Source organism: Homalodisca vitripennis, chromosome 8, assembly GCF_021130785.1.
Source record: "Homalodisca vitripennis isolate AUS2020 chromosome 8, UT_GWSS_2.1, whole genome shotgun sequence".
In the NCBI taxonomy this organism is placed as follows: Eukaryota; Metazoa; Arthropoda; class Insecta; order Hemiptera; family Cicadellidae; genus Homalodisca; species Homalodisca vitripennis.
The window spans coordinates 107,781,260-107,805,513 of record NC_060214.1 but is presented as its reverse complement, the minus strand read 5'-3'; the positions used below and the strand labels follow the sequence as shown (position 1 = coordinate 107,805,513).

Here is a 24,254-nt window from a genome sequence, read left to right as displayed (position 1 = left end):
TTACATTAATATATAAACTTAGTAAACATGTTCTACCACGTTTGTTCTTGTGTTATAGTGCGTGCGCTGTGATGACTCGCTAGTCGGCCCTGCCACCATAGTCTCTCTAGATACCTTCCACATTAGCATTAGTTTTATACCTTCGAATGGACTTAATATGATGATTGTTCATTTGGTTTGTACTTTGATGTTGGATAAATACTGTGATATATTCCTTGAATGTTTCTCTAGAATATAGTTTAACAATAATAAAGATGCTGAAAGAAATGTGTTTGTTAATATTATGGTAGTTTAGGGTAATGTTATCATTTGTTTGTGTTATTTAGTGATTTATTCTTACAGTATAGGTAATTCGTAAATTTCAAGCAGTAGGATGTTATTTGAATATTTAACTTTGTAATTCACTTCGTTTTTATCCTTGAGTTTGATATTTGTTTTGTTATATTCTGTAAATATTGTATATTTTTACATTTACTCTAGTCTTGTTAACATTGTTGTTTTTTTTTTACCTAAAATTACTTTCAGTCATCATATTTTTATATAGTGTAACGTTTTTCTTAGAATTTGTACAGCTCATTCGTTTGTTAGCATTTGTTGTTTTGTACATACTGAAATTAATGTGAAGAATTCAGATCCGAGGTTCCCTAAGTCTTTATTAAGTTAAGATATATTATTACTGGGCTTGTTATTGCCATATGAGGGGTGGTTTTACGTATTAAATATCACTTGGAAATAATCATTGCAGAAATTATAATGTTACTTCAAGACTACAATATAGGCACTACCAATATTCATAAGTTTATTTGACATTTTTTAACCCTTTGAGTGCCAAGTATTTTTTGAGTGGGTATACTGAAAAGTGCCAGGTATTTTTCTAGTGGGTGTACCTAAAAGTGCCAGCCCTTTTTCAGGCATTTTGCAAGGTTTTAGTAAAAAAATTCACAGTTTGATTATTTAATAAGCTATCAACATGATTCTTTTTTTATTTTTCTCTGAAAACTCTGTTTAATTAACATAAAATAACAAAGTTACCATAACACTAAATTTAGGAATACCAAAAATGGACTTACCTAAAAAAAATTCAAAAATATTTTTTAATTTCATTTTTCAACCAAATTAATATGACCAAAAAAATTCATATCCTTTTCTTAGTCCATATCACTGGAAAGTGTATGCAATTGTCTGTAAATCTTGAAAAATTTATATTATTATCTTCAATAATGAGTAAGTTATACAACATTTAAGAAACTATTGTCACATTGTTTTCTGGTAGCTATGGCAACCAAAAATGTTTATATGTGAGTTTCATAATTTGAAGTTTGATCGGAAGTGTACTATAACAATTTATTTTGAAAAGAACGATTCTTCACAAACATTTCAATATGATATTATTTAAAAATATTAAAGGTTACAATTTTTAGTGACTTTTTCCCGAACGTCCGGTAAAATCGGACGTCAGCACTTTTCGGCCAACTTTTGTCGTCCGGTAAAATCGGACGTTGGCACTCAAAGGGTTAATCTTCCTGTACAATAGTCAGGAATGTCATACATTGTCATAATGCTGACCATTGTCATTATTATGACCATTGTCATAATAACATTAAAAAATCTACCTTATTAGTGTGCTCCAAAGATTAATCAGAACCAAAGTGGCAGGATTTCAACTCACCTATGCCTAAAGAAAAAAATTCTTCAGATCAGCTGTAAAAAAACTTTGATCAAACACTGGCAAAATTTTTTCCACAAAGGAGCCTTGTTACTAACATTGCACTTGTTGTCTTCTGAAACTGTGGTAGAAACCAGTGATGATATAGAATTTTTGCTGTTTTTCAGTTTGCCTAATCCAACATCAAGCATTATTTTTTGTCAAAAAACAAAAGCTTTGTGGAAGGACGGTGGTTCTTGATCCAGTCTAAAATTTCACGAATGATGGTAAACCATATAAAAATGTAAGGATCTTTTTGTAGACATACTGCAAATAATATGTAAAACACATACAAATTTCTGCTGTGATTATTTTATGATGTTACCAGAACTGTAAACCGATCCTAGTAAAGTACGCATAGTTTACAGTAAATACGTACATATCCAAAACTTGCCTAATTTTGTTAAAATTAACAGTTACTAAACAGATCAAGGCTAACAAATACTTTCCAGAAGTTTAGTTGAATTTAGCTTTCGATTTTCTGGAATTTGTGTTGATAGTTATATATTGGGAAGTAGTCATTTTTTTAGTAATGTTTTAATTGCTTTTTTTGTTGCTACTTACTCCATGAAAATTTAAGGGCAATAATTCAACTCAATAATCCCTATTGAATCAGAGCCACATTCGCAATATACTCAAGTTAACAAGAATCTACTAAATATTTTTGTTATGAAAGAAAAATGGAAATACATTTTTTAATATAGCAAAAAGATAATATTTTACAAGTTTAACACTTTGAGCACTGACTCAAAATTACAGCCTCTACAGCTGAATATTTTGAATGATTAAAAAAAAGTAAAAAACTATCTGCATATAATTATGGAAACAATGCTTAAAAACTTCTATTTCCTTTGTTTTCTTCTTTCTTTTGATTCAATAAAACTTAGTACATATTTTAATTTTAAATAATGGTTACGTAAGTTTATTCCAAATGATCTAAACTAAATGTATTTGCAATTATTTTATAATGTTTCATTTCAACATAGCAACTGTCAATTGATTATTATGTACAAAATGTGCAACACTGTATATTTTTTAATATGGTACACTACACTTCAAATGTGTTTTTGCTTAATGGCACAAACCAACTGAATTTGATTAACTTATTTAATTCATCATGCACATTATAGTGTTGAAATGTCTAACTCATATCCCAATTGACATCATAGAGTGAGCAGAATCCGTAAAAATATGGATTACTCATTACAATTCAGTAAAACATGTTCTCCAGTAAAATTACAGGATCTCCATTTTTAGGGAGTGAGGCTCTCTGCAAAACTATGAGATCCACTCTCAAAGTGTTAAACAAAACTGTGGACATAAATTAATTAGTTATAATAACTGGAAATTGGAATTGAATGAAGGATCAATTTTAAGTGAGTTTTTTCCATATAGAAATGACTAATTACTTGAAAAACCTCTCAAGCTCAGCTTTCAAAATTTGTTATCACTAATGAACTTGAAAAGTTGTATTTGATATAATATTACATAATATTCTGTGGTTCAATTTATTACCTATGGGATGAATCACAATTGTTTCTAAAGTTATTACTACTGTTTTTTAATTTTCATTTTAGAGGTCTGCTGTGTACGAAAATTTAGTTTGGTACTATACACAAAAAATCTGTCATCGGTTCAGGACAATTTTTTCCAGTACAGGATTGTTTCAATGCAGTAAATAAATTTAAACCTAAACCAGGAAAATGATCTGAATTCCACCTTTAATTTTGCAAAAAAATCTCAGCTATGAGCTTAGGTAGATAATATGAATGTCAGGAATTGTTCTTTTGTTATTACCAATTACAGTTGTTGTAATTATCTTGGTTATGACGCCATCACAAATTCTCTTCCAGAGATTACCCTTATAAATCCAACTAGGAGAGGGAACCAGAAATGCTTAAGTTTATCTGTTATCTGTTGGCTCCCATTCTGTTTTCAAGGATTTATTGACGAGACATTAAAAGTTGTGCAATTGATTTTGGGTGTGGAATTTTTTTGTTACATTCAAATCCCTGTAAGATAACAAATCCCAAAATACAGAAAAAGTATAATTTCCTAAGAACTGCAATTACAGGCATTTAAATCAGGAAATTATGACAATTTTGAAATCAGGCTCAAATCATAATGGCTGAAGATTAAAATGTGAAATTGTTATAGTACGTCCAGAGTTAACTTCAAGAAGTGACAAGTTTTTTTTTTTATTTATAAACAAATGTAATTTAGTTTAAAATATATTGAAGACTTGTCATTTTCTGAAATTTTATTAAGTTAAAAAATAAAATTTTCTTAAGTTATACATGAATAAAAAAAACATCACTCACTCCCTGCGATAACACTGCACATACTGTACAAATTTCACATTTTTATCTTCAGACATTTTTACGTGGAGTGATCCATATAAATGTTTATAAATTATGAGAGGTTATCTTTAAGAGCAGTAATTTAACATTAAAAAAACGCCAAAATTAATTGCATTACCAAAGAGCTGGCTCTATTAGTGGCCATTTTGATTTTTTACCTAAGGAAAACAGTGTTATTTATCAAGCAATTTTTCTCACATGATTTTCATAGAATTATGGGAACTATCTAATTTTTTAAATGTCCTTAATACACAACTACATCCGATTTAGTTTTCCAATATTTTTATGATTTATTAAAAAAATTTCAACTTTTAAAATTCATTGTTTAAAAATTTCATTAAGTATGCACTCCACAAGAAAAACTCTATAGTTTTTATTAATCATACCTATAAAATAAAAAACTTCTGTAATTCTATAACCAAAAATTAATGAACGTGTAAACGTATTTGAAGTTTAAAATTGTTTTTTGAGATAAAGACGTTTCACTGCAGCCAACTCTTAAGAGCCAATTGGATTAATGCACTATGTTAGAACTAAGTGATAATCACTATGTTCAAATCATAATGAAAATTTTATCAGGTGGTAAATTATTTGGTCACTTATTTCTTCGTCAGTTTGCAGATGAATGGTAGACAATAGATGGATCAAAACTAAGAAAAAAGAATTATACATTGTTAGGTTTAAGATGAAAGTATTTTGAGATTAATAGATTGATTAACAGTGCATTATGTTATTGTAATGTTTTCTGATTTGACTGTTAAAATCTTACTAATATTTTAAGTATTGAAAATTAATTTTTTGCTCTTCTGATATATTTTCAAGATAAATGCAGCTTAAAATTAAATTTTTCCAAACATTTCCTTAAATTACAACCTTTAACCAATTTACTATTACTAAATTTAATTTACAGTAAAGTGCCTTGCAGTAACTAAATAAGATTTTATTATTCATGAAATTTTGAACAGCTTGGTCTTTTATTGAAATTGAGGATATAATTATGAATGGAGACCATTTTCAACATTCATCGAATCAAATGTAAAACTTCATATTTAACTATATTGAATTGAGAATTAAATTTAATAAAGTAATGTGTTCTTTAAAAGTGTAATTATGGAGTGCAAGAAATTTGTATTAAAACCATTATAACTTGTTCAATTGTATTTTGGCTAAAAAAAAAAAAATGGAATAACTTGTTACTTTTTACTGAACCGAACCTTAAATTTTCTGTACCACAGACGTCTAGTGAAATTCAACATGGGGTAGTTTCCATTATTAATATAAAACTTATTTTATATGTAATAAAAAGTAACAGCTCAGAGAGTGTTTTTCTTTAGTTTGAAATAAGTGTTTACTAATATTTCAACGCTAATTTCTCAACTACTGATTGTAAGATACACTTCATTCCATTCCTGTTAACAAATCGCTGCCAATAGTCTTTCATCTTTGATTTCCCGTTCTGAACTCATTCCTAGGAATGCTTGAAGCGAGTGGAGGGATACTGCCATAACCCGCTCCATCACCTCTGTAGTCGTGCAGAAGTGTTGTCCAGAATGTGCACCTTTCGTTGTGTCCCTCCGATACTTTGACAGCTAACTTTCAATACACTTTCAGTGATTTAGTTCCATATTGTTGAGGTAATATCAGTAGAATTTTCTGGAAACATTTTCAACCAAATGAACAATCACCATTAATAACATTAACACTTATGATTTTTTAAATTAACTGTAAGCAGTGGTAAGGATGGCCTACTCACGACCATAAGTCAGAAACAGACTTTTAGTATGTAGCGTACATTAATTACTTATGTTATTCGAGTACAATATTTAGGTTTAATTAGTACATTTTAGCAGATAAACGAAGAGCATCTCAATTGTGAGTTTTCCTAGAAATATATTGAAACAGTATGGGTACATACGTTAGGTATTACATATTATAGAGGTAATGCAAAATAAAGTATTTTTATTCATGTCTTATTTTTCAACTAAGGGACAGAATTTTAGCTGACAATGTGTTGTAATGTTAGTTTCTTGTTATTAAATAATGCATATTAAAATATAGATGCCCATATCAACTAAACTATAACCGAATTAATATAAGTTTCCTGTGATACTTATTAATGTTGAAGTATTAGTTTTCTATGTGTATTTTTATTTTAAAGATATATTACTAACATTGATTAATATTGGAGTATTCTTGAATTAAGTTTACTAAAATCTAAACTAAATTTAAGAATGCCATGTTGAGTTTTTAATTGCTAACTGCTATTAACGGTTGAGTTTTGGAATATTTTGTTTACGCAACGCTAATGGTTATGGGTTGGCCATCAGGAGTTGTTTACACATATCACACTGTTGAATTTCTCCTTCTGTCACTTAAGTTGTGGAAGTTCGACCACTATTAAAAAAGTCCCGGCTGTTATTTTATCAAAGATGTGATCTGTATTGATGATTCCTCGTGTACATAATATCACAATATCAGTCGGGGACTGTTATTTTCCAATGTTAACATTAGAAAGAATGAGTAAACCCAATAATACCAGTATTACTGATCCGTGTTAATAAAATGTTTGAAAGTCGAAATCAATACAGGTCTAGTAAAATCTAGTCTGACTTACACTGATACAGCTTTAACAATACTTGCATTTGGTATAAGTGTTAGAGGGTAGATGTAGTGTTGTTGCTGCGTTCCAAGCAGAGCAATAATGTATATTATGTGTGCGTGCGTACGTACGTGTGCGTGAGTGTGTCCGACAAGTTACGATACTCTACATGTCTATAATTGTACTCATAGTGTTCAGTATGTTGACTATTTTATAATATCGTAGTTAGTAACGTACACGTAAGCTATTGTTTTGTAACGTTTACGTTTCGTTGAACGCATCCATGTCGAGACTTGAGTCGTTCGAGTCTTAGAGGTGCAAAATGCTTATTGCTTGTTTTTTCACCGAGATTCATGACTCGCCTAGCAGCATGTGTTGTCATTGTTGTTTTTGCTCATGAATTCACTCAATTTTATTCCCAGACACATCAATTTCGACAATAATCTATATCCTGTTGAAGGAAATTGTCAAGTGAATAATTTTACCCGTACCATGATTGTCTATAACTTGTAAATTAATACTGTTCATATGTTTTTTACTTGTAAAAGTGTTTATAAGTTGGTGTTGAAAATAAAATATATAACTAAATATTGTCCTATGAAGCAATTATGTTATTTTTAATGGTGTGATAGTAAAATAGTTAATGGCGTTATTAAATAAGTTGGTTATTACAAATATTTGGGAAAAAAGTTGACAGATATAAAAGATGTTGTTTTAAAAATTTGTATTCGAACCATAATTAAATAATACTTAACAGAATTGTTAGCAAAAATAAATTATTATTATACGCTTTTTTTATGGCGTTGTAATATTAAATCTTATGTAATTAGCATCCATTGCTAAAAATTTTCTTATAGATTTTAATAAATTAAAAATTTTGTTGTGATTGAATTGATAAACTTTTAGTTTAAAAATTATTTTATAAAACTGGCTAAACAATTTAAAAAAATAATAATTGTAAAATGTGTCCTGCAGGCATAACCTGGTAATAGAATTATGAAACATACTGGAGAGGACGTTTGAAGTGCACTATTTCGATTAAAGAAATACTGTATGTATATTTATTTGAATAATCTAATTGTAATCATACAAGTTTTTAGTGAACCTTTACAGCACATTGTTGAAGAAATTCTCGATTTACTTCATGTCTGGCTAAGAAAAAGTAAGCAAAAAGTATTTTAGCTGCAATTGGAATAAATAAATTTGTTTAGATAATATTTGAGATTGTTATAACATACTTGACCTAGTCAATTACGTACTTGGCTAGATTCGACTAGGCGTCTGTATGTTAGTGTAGCCTTGTACATATTGTATTTATCGACTCATTAACGAAATAAACCTAGTTGTGTCTGTCGCTCGCCTTTCTCCTGGGTTAGGTTTAGTTCTCATGTGATAAGCCTGTGTATAAGTATTCTACTGTAGTTTTATCATAATGTTGCCTTTGCTCTACATTAATTAATTATTTGTATTTGTTGGTTGTTGACTTAATGAGAGAGGAGGGGATTGTCGGGTTGTTTGTTTGTCCACTAGTTTGAAAGTTCAACTAATCTTGAATCTTGAATCAAGAAACTGAGCTCAGTAGAAGAATCTCACGTTTTTGATGTTTGTGTTTTATTTTTATTTCAGTACTAGAAATATTTAGACTCGAACAATGTAGGGTAGTGAACAGGTTTTTTTATTGTAAAGTTCCTTCTTCAGATTTTTTAAAATGTTTAATAAGCCATGTAAATATTTCTCAGTGTGGACGCCAACTTAAAATATAATCGTAGCTAATCACTTATTTTTTAGTCCTTTATAACTATTCCGCTTTTCAGTTTGTTAACTCACAAAAAATTTGTACTGACTACCGTGCTAGACGACATCGGAGATAGCCAAGTTATGTTTTTATTTATTGTTATTTAATTTTTATTAAGGAAAATTTACTTTATTATTATGAAATAAATATACTTGATCCAATTAAATTCTGGTACCTAATGATAAAATTTAAATTATTTGAAAATACAAGAAAGAATATCAGTCGAAAATAGAAGTACAAAAAATATATTAAAATAATAGGAATTGAATAAAATCAATTACAGTGATTTGTTTTATTACATCCCTAATAGCTAAATAGCAAATATTTATTCATTTTTGTGTATTTTAAGATTTATTTGTACATATATCAATGAATCTGTACTAAATAGATATCTATGTAAACCCAAATATCTTTTCATGTCGCAATTTTACAGAACTTACAGTTATTTTTTACACTAATTAAAATTAATAATGTTACCCTTTTTTAAAGGTACAGTAAAACTTTCAAAAATAATGATGGCCTCCAGATAAAACCAATTTTTCAATTGTAAAATATTTTCAGTGCTTGAATATTGTATGCAAATTGGTCACCAACCTGATCCGTCTACTGGGCTAACACTCAGGTACTGTCATTGTTTAGTAAACCCATCTCTGGTAAGTTGTTGGTATCTGTTAGTTAAACACTCAGACATTGTCCTTGTCTAGCAAATGTTGGCAACTACTGGACCAACGCGTGGGCACTGCCCATCTCTACCAAATCCTTCTCTGACAAGTTGTTGGCAATTACTGGACTAATGATTGGGCACTGCCCATCTCTATCAAATTCTTCATTGACAAGTTGTTGGCAATTACTGGACCACCACTTGGGCACTGCCCATCTCTACCAAATTCAACTCTGGCAAGTTGTTGGCAACTACTGGACTAACACTTCATCACTGCCCATCTCTACCAATTTCTTCTCTGACAAGTTGTTGGCAATTACTGGACCAACACTTAGGCACTGCCCATCTCTACCAAATTCTTCTCTGGTAAGTTGTTGGCAATTACTGGACTAACACTTCATCACTGGATCTCTACCAATTTCTTCTCTGACAAGTTGTTGGCAATTACTGGACCAACACTTAGGCACTGCCCATCTCTACCAAATTCTTCTCTAGCAAGTTATTAGCAACTTCTGGATTAACGCTCAGGTACAGCCCATGTCTACCAAATTCTTCTATGGCAAGTTATTAGCAACTTCTGGATTAACACTCAAGTACAGCCCATGTCTACCAAATTCTTCTCTAGCAAGTTATTAGCAACTTCTGGATTAACGCTCAGGTACAGCCCATGTCTACCAAATTCTTCTATGGCAAGTTATTAGCAACTTTTGGATTAACGCTCAAGTACAGTCCACGTCTACCAAATTCTTCTCTAGCAAGTTACTAGCAACTTCTGGATTAACGCTCAGGTACAGCTATAATCATGTCTACCAAATTCTGTTCTGGCAAGTTATTAGCAACTACTGGACTAACGCTTAAGTACTGCCCATTAGCTACCAAATTCAACTCTGGCAAGTTATTAGCAACTACTGGACTAACACTTAGGTACTGCTTATTGTCTACCAAAGTCTTCTCTGGCAAGTTATTAGCAATTACTGGAATAACACTCGGGCACTGTCCTTGATTAGTGGGCCAATCTGTGGCAAGCTTTTGGTATCTACTAGACTAACACTTAACCAATGCTCGTGTCTAGTCCTCCTGGAGTTGGCTAGTTATTGGGACAGTTATGGGGGATTTTTGTTATGTCATTTAATATTACTTGAATTGATATTTAATTTCTAATGGATTTAAGTGAAAATTTGCCTTTTTTTCTCATTAACCATTCATAAAATTTATTTCTTTTTTATAAAATATTTTTATAATAGTCAAAATTATAACTTTTAATACAATATAAATTTTACACTCTAAAGTCTACTAAAATTTGAAAAAAATTTACTAAGACAGTAAATTACGGAATACGTTCTTTTAATAATCTAAAAAATGCATTAGTGTAGTGCGTAGGTTGGTAAGTGTGCGCCTTGTTTCCTATTGGCTAAGTTTAGCACTTGATGTTGGAGTGTTTGATCTACGTAATCAGTGACAATAAAACGCGGGACACATCCAGTATAATTGTATTGGTCTTTCTACAAGATTGTATACCATTAGTTTATTTTTATATTCCTCTCAATTGGATTACTTAAAGGAATAAAAAAATTAAATTTTTGAGTTATTTTCTTAGTTTTAATAACCAAGAGAATGTTAAAACTATCCTAAATCATACTAATATAAATCTTATTTTGGTTAGCCAATTGTATGTAAACAAAAACATGTTATTGCAATTTGAAATTATTTTGAAAATTTATGTTGGAAAATCATATTTTGTATAGTGTGTGCTCCAAACTTATATTTTTATCGTGCTCTTTATGGAATAATGTTGGATACAATGGTGTAAGGTTTAAATTCATGTGTTTTATATAGGGCTGAAAATACTCGGTTTACACAAACTCAAGCATTGGTAAATTTTCACCCGAAATATAAACTTAGAGTTAGAGTTAAAGTATTTTCCGCAGCTATATGATTAGTTTCTAACGAGTCATGCATGCACGTACTGTTTTCCGCTGAATTCCCAATAAGATTTTAACTGACGCTTTCGTCGCTAGGGTTAGACCAGGTCCGCCAAATAAAGCTTAGCCCCTGTATGTATCAGATACAAAGGTTTGGCTTGTATAAATCTATATATTCCAGTTGAAACAAAACCGTTTACTTCCAAGAAGTGGTTCTGATATTTTAATATTGTTAGTAGATACCAGTGTAAATTGTATAATAGTTTGTACATTAACTGACTGTTTCTTTGATGTATTTATGTTCGTCGACTACTTAAAGTGGTGGACGAGGTCATGTTCTGTTGTTAGTTTAGAGATTTTTATAATTGTTGGTCACAGAGAGAGAGAGATCGGTATCAGGCCTATAGTTTTATACTGTACTTAGGTAGAGAGAGTGTTTGTACCCTGTATAAAGGCAATACTCCCATCTCTGTGGTAGACGATCTGTGTCAGGATAGTTTAATATGGGTGTTGTATCAGCATGTAATTTCAATTTATTCAGAACGTTACAAGCCTTACTATTTACTATTATTACATGTAATCAGATTATTATAATTAACAAAACTTATTAATATTCTTGTAATATAAAAGTGCAGCGCTCTTTATCGTTTAAGTGAAGGGTTGCAAAATGTGATCAACAAAAAGATTAAAATTATTGTCCTTTTTATCGTTGTTGAGAATGAAAAATGCAGCAAGCACAAGTCAATTGTATATTTCTTTAACATAATAGATATGTCCCTGTGGTTGAGTCTTGTTCTTGATCCCTCTTCCTCTCCTTCTCCCTTATTTATATATATATATGGGTGTGGTTCAATAAAAATGTTGCACTTTGATATCTGAACTGATTGTAAAGATACAAATGTATCCATAAAATGACAATTCCTTCTTATAAATACTATATATGTGTACAGACCGAGCCACCTGCCACGAACCGTGGCAAACACATGTGCACAAGCCACCTTCCCTCTCCAGTCCACACAAAATTATGTGGTACAGTCCACACGAAACAGTGCTGTTCTGTCATTGTCAGTCGCTTCATTAAGTGAATTGGGCTGGTAATTTTATTTTGTACAATTGTTTCTGTGTCCATTCAGATATAATTTAGTCAATTAGTAGTGTTCTCCACAATTACTTCATTTTATTATTGAATTTCAGTAAAACTTTATATAGCCAATTCCTAAGGCTCGGTTTCAAAACTATGCACCAGAGTATACAACACAGCCAGTGTGAAAACCGATTTCCAAAGTTATGGTTTTTATGGAAGTCTGAAGAAAGTTCATAAGAGTTCAAGCTGCAACTGGTACATAAAAAAGTAGGTACCCACTAAGAATGAGTGATAAAAAGGAAAATACTATGAGATTCGTTTTGTCATCATTTGATAGTCAAAAGAAAAAAAGAAAGCACCCAAAATTTAGTAGGTCTAAATAATTTTCATCTTAGTGTCGTTTGGCACATTATAAACAATATTTTTCAGTGCAAAAATGTCTTCAAACTGTTTAAATATTCAAATGGAAATTACTTCAATTTGCGGGTTTTAAAACAAGCGTACAGAAATCTAATGACATCTCTTATCTAGGATGTGTGATCTTAAAGAGAATGGTCCATTACTGTGTGACTGGACTATTTTAACACAATGTACATCCAACTGGATAAGAGCTCTACCTCAAATAGTAAAAGTCTGATATGCAAATCTGACTATTGTCTAAAAACATACTGTTTGGCAAAAGTGAGGTGAGTACATGGACATGACATTTTAATACTGCCTCCTTATTACCCACAGCTTTTTGCTGTTAAGTTTATCTTGGCGGATTTTAAAAATTAGATTGTTGCAAACGTTAAATTTAAAAATGAATTTTGAAATCTAGCAAGGTGCAAATTTGAGAACATTCAGTCAAAGATTGTAGAAAAATATGAGAATGACAAGAAATACAAACAATAATTTATAAACTGTTTATAATAAACTTGAAAACTGTATTATTAACTTATATGAAGACCATTCAACTGACTCATCATCTAGGAGCCAAGAGTTGTACCATATAAGCATACAACCTGGTTTTTCTTGAAATCGATAAAGAAACTTTTCCTAAAGAAAGAATACATTGTCAGCTATGCTAGTTTTAGTAAAGGTAGAAATGTAAAGGAATGAAAAGGTTAAAATATTAAACGATAATTTCGTGTTTATATGATATTTTTTCTAGTTTGATATACTTAAAACCGACCATAAGACAAATAAATAATAGTTAAAACCGCCCATCAGACAAATAAATAATAGATAAAACCGACCATCAGACTAATAAATAATAGTTACAACTGACCATCAGACAAATAAATGGTTGTTAAAACTGACCATCAGATAACTAAATAATACTTAAAACTGACCATCAGATAAATAAAATGTAGTTAAAACCGACCATCAGACATATAAATAATAGTTAAAACCCACTATCAGATAAATAAATTATAGTTAAAACCGCCCATCAGACAAATAAATAATAGATAAAACCGACCATCAGACAAATAAATAATAGTTCAAACTGACTATCAGATAAATAAATTATAGTTAAAACTGACCATCAGATAAATAAAATGTAGTTAAAACCGACCATCAGACAAATAAAATGTAGTTAAAACCCACTATCAGATAAATAAATTATAGTTAAAACCACCCATCAGACAAATATATAATAGATAAAACCGACCATCAGACAAATAAATAATAGTTCAAACTGACCATCAGATAAATAAATTATAGTTAAAACTGACCATCAGATAAATAAAATGTAGTTAAAACCGACCATCAGACAAATAAAATGTAGTTAAAACCGACCATCAGACAAATAAATTATAGTTCAAACCGACCATCAGACATATAAATAATAGTTAAAACTGACCATCAGATAAATAAATTATAGTTAAAACTGACCATCAGACAAATAAATAATAGTTATCACCGTCAGACAACTAGATAAAGAGAAAGAAAGTCATTACTTTAAGGGTGTGTACATTATTAATTATGATAGGTATTTGTAATTGTATAAATAGGCATTTGCAATTTCTAATGATGGAGCATGACAAATGGTTCTAATAACCCTTTTTTAATAATCTAATAATCTTTTTTTCTAATAATCTTGTTTGATAACTATACAAAATATATTAAGAATAATCCAATAGTTTCTTACCTTAACACGTTGACTGCAGCAGACGCCCTTGTGCACTTGCTGTCTTATGAGAATACTTATCATTCAGTATAGACCAGCCAGTAAAGGTGTTAAAAAATTATTTAATATAATTGCTAACTACAAAAAAAAAAAAAACCATTACATTCAAATTTAATAAACAAACAAAAGGCACTTTTTACTTATTCACTCTATGTGTACAAGCCAAGTGCCATTAGTCCATGTTGCCATTCGTTCAAGTACAGCATTTTCAAGGCTTATGCGAACTGTACCTGGTGCTCCTGAGTTTTTAAGAAATATATAAGTAAGATAGCTATTTATTTTTGATATGCAGTATCATTGAATGATTTATTGAGCACTACAGACTTTTGGTGTGTGATACACAGCATAGATAAAACTGGCATGAATAACTCTTGCACGTATTTCACTACCAAAGTATCATGATAAATTTATGGTTCAGAACTGTGTGCATCACATTCAGGGTTATAATTATTCTTAAATCATATAATTTTACAATTGATAAACAAATGTAGTACAGGTTCATTTTTGCAAATTCTACAAGAATATCAGTTTTGAAGTTAGTTGCTTAGTATCACAGTCGCCTCACTGACTACAGTAATTAAAGTAAGGAAATATTATTGTTCTTAATAGTAAAAGTTTAATGTGATATGGTAATCCTTTCCATTTTCTTTAGTGAGTGTACTGATTCAGACTTTCTTAAGGTTAGCTCTTATGTGTTCAGACCAGTTCATTGTAGAATTGTTAAAATCATGATTCACTATTAGTATTTTATTTTTATTCCAATCATCACTACTTTGAATACATTAATAACATAATTTGTGTTCACAGTTAAGAGTGGGCTATAAATTATTAGTTTTGTCTTGTCTGAGTTTAGTTTAAGTGCATGAAAATTCACAATACGAGTATATCGTTGGTTATATCATTAACAATTTCACTCAGATCATCACCTTTACAAAGAGCATATATTTAAAGATCGTCAGTCTATGAGTGAAATTTAGTACATGTCAGTACTTTATTTGAAGGTTATTTTTGACGATGGAAGGATTGTGAAGGAAACATAGTGTTACTGATTTCTTATTTCACTAAACGATGGCAAATGTCCGGAAAAATCCTGTTTCCTTCTCAGTACTTTACATAAGAAACTAAACATGACAAGTCATTTAAGTACAAAGCAAATAGTAACGGTCTAAGTATGGATCCTTGGAGCACTCCGCAAGTTATCAATTTCCAGTCAGACTAGTTCACATCCACATAAAAATGTATCGTACCATAGATATCAAAAAAGTAAAATCAAACCAATTTTAAATACAAAACAGAATCCTAAACATTACTGCTTAGGCATTATCCAGTTGTTGCTTCATAATTTGCAGTTGTTTATTTATGATTATGGTATTTTTATATTCATTGTGATTGTTATGTATTTCAAGTAATCATGAGTGTTCTGTACAAAACTGACGATCTAAAGATGCAAGTGTCTCTCAATGGAGTCTGCCATAGCCAACGTGGCAGCAGTTTAGTTGTTTTTTATTGCCGTTTGTCAATTTTACATTGCTATAGACAATGTCACGAAATAGAATGTATAATAATTACACTATACAAAACATACATACTATACATTATATTAATTTAAAAAACAATAATATAATTAGCCTAAACATAATCAATTGTAAGACTAAGGTAAAGTCCACGCTGCCCAAAGGCCTGTAAAATCCAGACACATTGAAGTGCTTATATAAAAACATGGAAAGAATACTAGTAATAGATTCAGGTCAGCCCAAACAGAAAAAGCCATACTCAGAGAGTGAGAAACTGTCCACACATCCACCTATTCTAAGGTAGATTAATATTAGTCTTAAAAAATTCCTCAAGTCAATAAAAGGCCTTACTTATAAGCCAACGTGACAATTTACATGCATATGGTTGAAGTTTTAAACTTCAGAACTCTTGTGGTAGTTTGGTAAAACACTTAATTTGCAAATGTCTGTGACTAGCTATAGTCTTCTGTAGTCTGGAAGAAGGTATAATAATATCCTGTGCCCTTCGAGTATAATAGTCATGGACCTCATTAAAACAAACAAATTCATTTTGGTTTTTCTTTACAAGTATTAAATTGTGAAATTTAAAAGTTTGGCGTGATAGGATGTATAGGGTTTTGTTGCAAGGTGGTACTGCGGTCAAAATGTTTCTCAGCATAATATGACTGTTTCACAGAATAACTTGTCAACAATTAAAACTATCTAAAAAGTAAATATATTTATAAAATTTCATAAGTTTTTTTGTTATTTTAGGACAAGAAGCTGAGAAATTGCACTTGTCCTAAAAGGACCTTAGTGCTGCTTCCAAAGTGACACGGTATTCTGGATGGGTAAATTTGGTGGTAGGGGTCGCCTCATGTCAAGATCTATGAGGAAGGATTTTAGGCTTTAATCTCATTCAAGTCTCTTAGAAGAAGGGAAACCAGCTCTGTACCATCCTCACCAGTCAAAGCAGGCAGGGGGTGACACGTCCTTACGTCTAGGCTAGCAACTGCACCTAACACTTAGGGAGCCCTGCCTAGGGAAACTTCACAAGTTACTAGTTTACATTAGACACTTGCTAGCAATATCTGTTCTTTCTTTAATTTTAATCCGTAAGTTATGATTGCCAATCATTTCAGGTCCCAGGGAAGGTCATAGGACAGTTTTACAACAAAGTAAGGGAATCCTGTCTTCATTCCAGCCGCACTTTCAGAAGATGCAGTTATTTGTTCTACTGAGTACTGCATCGGATAACCTCATGGGTTACCAATCTCTCTATCAGATATTACGGCTCCCACAATAACAACATATGGTGGACAAGAGAACAAGTCTGCATCCTGCATATGGCAGCCATTAGCAAAGTTCAGCAGTATCCAAATAAGCAGGTACAGTCTCCCATCTACGAAGAAGTTCGTTAGTTATGCCATTGCCATATACAGGGAAGCAGTAGTAAAGCACTTCCAAAATTAATATTTGCTAACTTTGGTAAGAGAGATCAGCTTCTGTACGCAGCCTTCCCAAAGCCAACTATGAAACTTGAGTGATGTGGTTAGAGAATGTGAGGCTAAAGTAAAGTACTACGTCCAAAGACCTAGCAGAATCACTCACCCTCAAATGTTTACCTTCTAGTTTCCGTTGCATATAAGATTCTCTCAATTGTAATGGGTTGTGTAAAGAGTAGAACAGTGTATTTAACTTGAGACCATGTTTCATTAACCATTTATTTATATTCACGATATTCAAGTTCACCCTTGCAAAATCTTGCTCAATTGAGTCAGTACGTATAAATTTAACATTTTATACAAAGCCATTTTAAAGTTACACCTCAAATGAAATACCGTACAAACCTTACAAAATAGTAAGGAAAATGACTTACAGTTTACATTTTTCTAATTGTCCATAACTATTATTTATATATCTAATCTATATAACACGGCTTGTGGAAGCAATAACTGACCCAAAAAAAGCCCAAACATGTTGAAACTTGGTGCAAACATTATTCTTATGTTATCTTGGTTAAGTTTATTGGCCAGCTCTGTGTGTCATTTCGTTCCACCAATTTCATTTTGGTGGCAATTTCAACTTTTCCAAAAACATACACAGCTCCTTTATTCATGGGCCTAGAGAGAAAAAAGTGTTTTGGAATGGTTATATTTTCTAAACCTTTGGTAAAGAACAATTTTTTTTTATTTTGGACATTATATGTGCATTCTGTTTTTGTTAAGGCACACGCCTCACGTTTTCTACTCTCAGGACAGTTTCCAAGATATCGATTAGGTATAAATCCCATAAGAAATAAATTATTAATATTTCAGTTATCACAAAACTTTCTGACTGAGGTGGATGGACTATTATAATACATGGAAAATAGATTGCAAATACATATAACACCCTTCATTGGAAATTTTTTATTTGAATACTGACATTTATTCTTCGGCAATATATACTAATTTTTTTTATCTACACTTGACAATGCACATGGTATACCCTGTGCGAATAACAATAATGAAGTTTACAAGGTTTGTCCAGTACATACATGAATTGAGGCCGTAAAAACTTTAATTTTGCAAAATTTAGTCTATCGATTTTGTCACTTTCAAAGTACTCTCCATTCGTTGCTATGCACTTACTTCCATTCTTCAACTACTGTTTAAACCACCCTTGGAAGTCCTTGGCAGTTAGGCTGTATAGTTTCTTGCTTTACTGCGTCTAAATCTTCCCAGTGATGTCCCCTCAACACATTATTGCATATTGGAACTAGGAAAAAGTTGCAGAGGGCGAAATCTGGTAAATAAGGAGGATGATCAAGGATGGTGATTGGTGCATTGTCATAGTGAAGGATCCATCCTTCACCTTGAGTCAAATTTAGATGCACACAATCTCTGAAATGTTCGAGAACTGTGAGGCAGAACTCAGCTTTTATTGTTCATCATTCAGGAAGAAATTGGTGATAAAGAACACCTTTGACATAAAAAAATAAGGAGTATGACTGATTTTCAATTCGCTTTTTCTTGATTGTTTGGTTCAAGCTTCACCTTTAGTTTTGCACTCTTTGCTTTGCGATTTTAGTTCTATTCAAGTTAATTTTTCCAGTCTGTAACACATATAACTGTTTTCAACTTTTGATCTGGCGTCAGCAGCTTGGGACGATTTTTGCACACATTTTTTAAACCCAAATGTTTGATTTTTTGTTCTCTTAGGACAAGAAGCTTATAAATTTCACTTAGTCCTATAAGAATCTTAGCGCTGCTTCTGGAGTGACAGGATATTCAGGATGGGTAAGGGTAGGGGCTGCCTCCTATCGAGATCCATGAGGAAGAATTAGGGCACTAATCTCAAAGTCATGTACCCCCGGAAGAAGGGGAGACCAGCTCTGAACCATACTCTCCAGTCAAAGCAGGCAGGGGGTGGCACACCCTTGTTGAGGCAAGCCAGAACCTCTGATACTTAGGAAACAAACTCCAACAGTCATCTCTCACAGTAGACTAGACCTATCGAATTACTCTTGCACCCCAGAACCTCGAAATTTGTGGTTAGTGATGTGCCGCTCCTGGACATCCATAACGTTGCTCAGATTTAAGTGACACATCGGTTTTTTTTCTGTGCTCAGTGGTAGGTTCAACTGGAAGGTATAAACCAGCCAGAAGTGATCCCTGGTATTCAAATGTTCGATTTGAATAATGAGCACTGTTGATTTTTCTAGATTTAGTTCATCAGCTATCAATTGGACAGTGTTTTGACGATCAGTAAGGACAAAGACTGCACATGATCAATCTTGGCGTTAACACAGGTGGTTGAAGGTTGTCCACCAAACAAAACCTTGATGCCTTGCATCATTTTATCACCCATCTTTTAAACGCTTATTCACTTAAAAACTAATGTTTTCTTAGAGCATTATCACCGCAAACAGATGACAATATTTCAGTAATTTCTTGATAACTATTACCATACTTCACCAGAAGTTTGATATTGGTTTGTTGCTCCATGATTTCGTCAATTTCCATTTTCGACAAGTAGTACAATCAAGGACAACAAAAACCAACACAACTAGGTCAGTGGGTGGACCTATAGTCCATGTCATAGCTGCTAGCTTGCACAAGTTCATGTATTTATTAAACAGACCTCGTACTTTGAGTAGAAATGGTTGATAAATCTTGTATGGTCTTCTTATTAACTATTATTTTAAGATTAAACTTCAGTTTTCAACACATTTTTTAACTTTATTTCTTTTTTGTCAAGACAGCCAGTTATAAATGCTACTTTAGAACATCTGCAGTTTGAGGAACAACGCTTTCAAGTGTCTAGCCTCATAAGTAACTGTGTCTTTGCCATTGTGAACAGTTGACTCTTCAAGAGGATTCTCTGCTACTGTCTTCACTTCCTTCCCATGAGCTTAAACAAACAAAGATTCAAATAAATTTCTTTATGTATTCTATATGTTTGTGTGTGTGTGTGTTTTTGAATTTAGAATGTCCATGACCAAAACTATATAATAAACTATAATTTTGATCATCGATATATATACATATTTACATACATTTAAAAATTAAATATTTTAAATTTTATATTAAAATTAATTATATAAACAATGCACACCACATATCACAAAATATGCTTCACTGAGGATACATGCAAATCTCAAGTCTATGCATTTCCTTTTTGAAATATGCTGCAGACTAACAGACAGACAATCATACAGAAAAGAAATTCTCATCTCCCTCCCCCTCCCCCCATGGACAAAGGATAAATTGTGCAAGCCTACTGAATGATAGGCACCATAGAAATCAATATGATTTGGCTGAGCATCACTAAAGCCTATGTAGGAATGAAGCTTCATGCAGAATTTTGGTATTTATTTACAATAACGTGACCATAGAAAATGGACTTTTTTTCATGGGTTGGGCATTTATAGCCAAGTATTATTTATCACAGGTGCATATAAACTGGGGGGAAAGTATATTATTGTATTATATTGATGCCTTTCGGGCATTATTGCGTTAAGGAGCAGGGGCATCACGTGATCTGGGATTCGACTTTTGCAAGCTCGAGTTAATTTTTTTTCTAAAAGAGCAAGCAGTGCGCAGCGGGCAGGCATCGTTGACAGGATTAACGTACTAGTCAGCATCATTTCAGTAACTTATCACTTACCTTAATGAACATCCAACACAAAGGTGTGCCATTACCACTACTGAACTAGGAGGTTAAGAATAGACACGGAGGAACAAAATAGTTCAAAATGGCGTCCCTTCTTTATTTGAGAGAGCCGCGGAGTAATACCAAACTGTCAAATATGGATAGTGTTGCCAGAGGTACTGTCAAAAACAGAGTTTTCAGAGGATTTCAAAAAATCATAACTCCTTTGATTTTCGTTGCCAACGAATTTTTTCTTCACTATTGTTTTCAAGAAAAATTGTAGTTTTCAGGAAAAAAAATGAACATACCTTTCCATGGTCACGTTATTGTAAATTGATACCAGAATTTTAAGTCTATAGGTAGGTTCGTTCTCAAGATATCATGGGGACAGACAGAAATAAAAAAAATTCCAGTCCCCTGAATGATATATTAAATTAACTAATGAATATAAAATTACAAAATAATTAACTAAATGAAATAATGTTATTATATTTTTATGTATCTTTGAGGGTCTTTTTTCTCAACCTCCAATCAAACGCCATGACAGCCAGACACGTGGCAGGTTCGCGGTGTGCGCAGTAGTCAATCGCGCATTTGTCACTGTTGAGTTCAAGTAGTCAGTTTGCAATGAGCTACAGTCTCATAAACATAGTCGCCTCTACTGATTCTCTCGCCAAATGTAAATTGAAGTGTTACTCGTTTCCTGCAAGCGGAAGGGAATCGTGCAGCAGAAATCCATTGGAGAATGTGCTGTGTTTACGGAGAAAACATTATGAGTGATGGTGTTGTGCGTGAATCGCGTCAAAAGTTTAAGGATGGCTGAATGTCAAATTTAACCCTTTGCACACCAGCCCATTTTCTTAAAGTACCAGCCAAAAATGCCAAAGCGTTTTTCAACCTCTCGGCAAGATTTGATACAAATCATTGTATGTTTGGTTTTTTCAACATATCTTCATGATTTTTTTTACTGTTTTTTTGTCCTTAATAAATGCTCTTTCAAAGAAAATGGGGTTTTAAAATTTTTATGATTAGTTAATTTATGTAATAAAAAAAGTTAGACTAAACAATTTTTTTTACATTTCTACACACTTAAGTCATTTTCAAAAAGATATTTGGGGCTTTTCTATTACACATGACTAAAGTATATATAATTCTTTACCTAATTATAAATTTTCAAAATGTACTATTGTGTTTATAACGTTTTTCCTAGAAGTTGACACACATATAAATTTGGTAAGATGCTGAAGTAAACTATCATACTGTATATTTAAGTAGATATGAATATGGGGATTCTAGCGCACTTTTGGAGGCAAACAGAAATTGAGCAAACAAAAATACTGTTCAAAGGACCATAAACGAATCTGAGAAATCAAACAGTAAATTCAATGACAAATAACAGAATCTATAACTGTTTTACTGTTCAGGTTTGCTTCTAATTTCTTAAGCTGTTTTAATGAAAAATCTTTGAAATCAAATGAAAACTTTAAAATCCTTTAAGGCAAAATTTGAAAATAACCAATGAAAAATGGTTATCCTACGAAGTTAATTGTGGTGTATTCTTTATCTTTGATAGTTTTCTTTCCAGTAACTTTTAAGTGTAATTTACCATTTCTTTAATTTTCTTATCATTTAGAACTGTTAAAAATCTATTTGGCAAATGAACTTTGGAATCTTCCAGTTCTGCAATGATTGTTAATCCATATTTATTTTTCTCCAGATTCACAGTTTCATATTTCTTATTTTCTTATAAATCCATTCATTTCTTATATTCTTTAAATTTTAAATCACCAACTTCATTCAACTCTTGTAACTGACTTATATAACTTATATTCAACTTGTACAAGGGGTATTAGAAAAATAAGGTTCCCATGATTTTTAAAAATAGACAGCTCTATATTTCTACTTAGTGTTATACATCAATTTAAAACTTAAAAGTTAAGCTATTTTTCCACATAATCACCGTTTCTGTCCAAACACTTTTGTAGACGATGCTCCAACTTTTCTATCCCCATGTTGTAGAATTCTGCCGCCAATCCTTTGAGGAATCGAGTAACCTCTTCCTTGACTTCATCATCGGTACTGAAGCGTTGGCCACCCAAGTGTTCCTTTAATTTTGGAAATAAGTGATGGGGATGGCCAATCTTCAAGCAATATTGTTTCAACTTTTTCAACAACTCCATCTGAAACTGAAGGCCGTCCACTTCAGTTTTCATTGTGAATTTCCATGCGGCCTCCACTGAATTCTCTACACCATTTCCGAACGTGTTGAACATATATGCAGTTTTCCCCATAAACTTCGATTAACTGACGATGAATTTCAATAGGTGAAATCTGTTTTGCATTTAAAAACGTATCACAGCACGAATTTCGCATCTGGCGGTAACAACGATAGGGAGCTCTCTCTTCGAAGGCAGCTAGGCCGGCACTGTTGGACGTAGCGAGGCGCGAGTGGTATGGATAGAGAGAGGGACAGCTGATGAGTAAGACAGTGTTACCAGATTTCTCCCAACATATCGCATTCTGTCTCGGCGGAATAGGGAACCTTATTTTTCTAATACCCCTCGTACTTATATATTTATATATTTACTATACCCAAAACTAAAAATGTCAAACAAAAAACTAAATAACCATTACTTAGTCTTTTATTTATAAACATCATAAAACACACTTCAATGAGCTACATACATTATTTACACTTTATTGACTGAGGCTTTCTATCATCAGTGTTCACCAAAGCAAAGGAGGTTCTTACAGTTCTTAACAAATAAGTCTTGACTTCTTCCTACGCCCTTCAGCTGCAGTACTTATTTTATTACAAACAGCACAGTTTCTCTTCATATTCCCTGGTAAATGTTCAAAACCAAAACCGTTCTGTGCATCTCCTCCGCCCATATTTAGGGCTTGATTATTTTAATCAAGCCACTCTTGAGACAGGTCCTCAATAATGGTAACTGAACTGAAGTCTTGACATATGTTTCCCAGTACAATTTTCCTTATATATTACATAGGAATTCAGAATCATTCAGGTAAACACATTAAATGTGACTTTCTTTCAGTATTTTACTGTCCTTCGTTCATCTAGATAACAATACAACATTTGGTCTGACCCATCAACACCTTCTATGTTACTACATACTGGTTTACCAACTATCCAACTGGTGAAATTAAATTTCCCTTCAAATGACCATACAAAAAACCAGTTTTTATTTTATGATAACCACGTGTACAACACATAGAATATTTTTGAAATTAGTTAAAAATTTACTTTCTTTTATTTAAATAAAAATGGGTTGTTGCATTTAAAAAGTTAACTCTAACCCTACAAC

General features: G+C 32.0%; 2 protein-coding genes across 2 annotated transcripts in view; one reads left to right on the top strand and one right to left on the bottom strand.

The window, feature by feature from the left end:
• LOC124367859 (syntaxin-1A) overlaps positions 1-893 on the top strand; it is a 96,981-nt gene extending 96,088 nt beyond the window's left edge. The window contains exon 12 of the mRNA XM_046825023.1: positions 59-893. The gene's annotated coding sequence lies outside the window, so the exon portion shown is untranslated. The remainder of the gene's footprint in view (positions 1-58) is intronic.
• A 19,096-nt stretch (positions 894-19,989) lies between these two features.
• Positions 19,990-24,254, bottom strand: part of LOC124367856 (tetratricopeptide repeat protein 30A) — a 30,607-nt gene continuing 26,342 nt past the window's right edge. Inside the window, exon 14 of the mRNA XM_046825019.1 lies at positions 19,990-20,187. Coding sequence (XP_046680975.1) covers positions 20,057-20,187 — 131 coding nt within the window. The 3' untranslated portion in view covers positions 19,990-20,056. The remainder of the gene's footprint in view (positions 20,188-24,254) is intronic.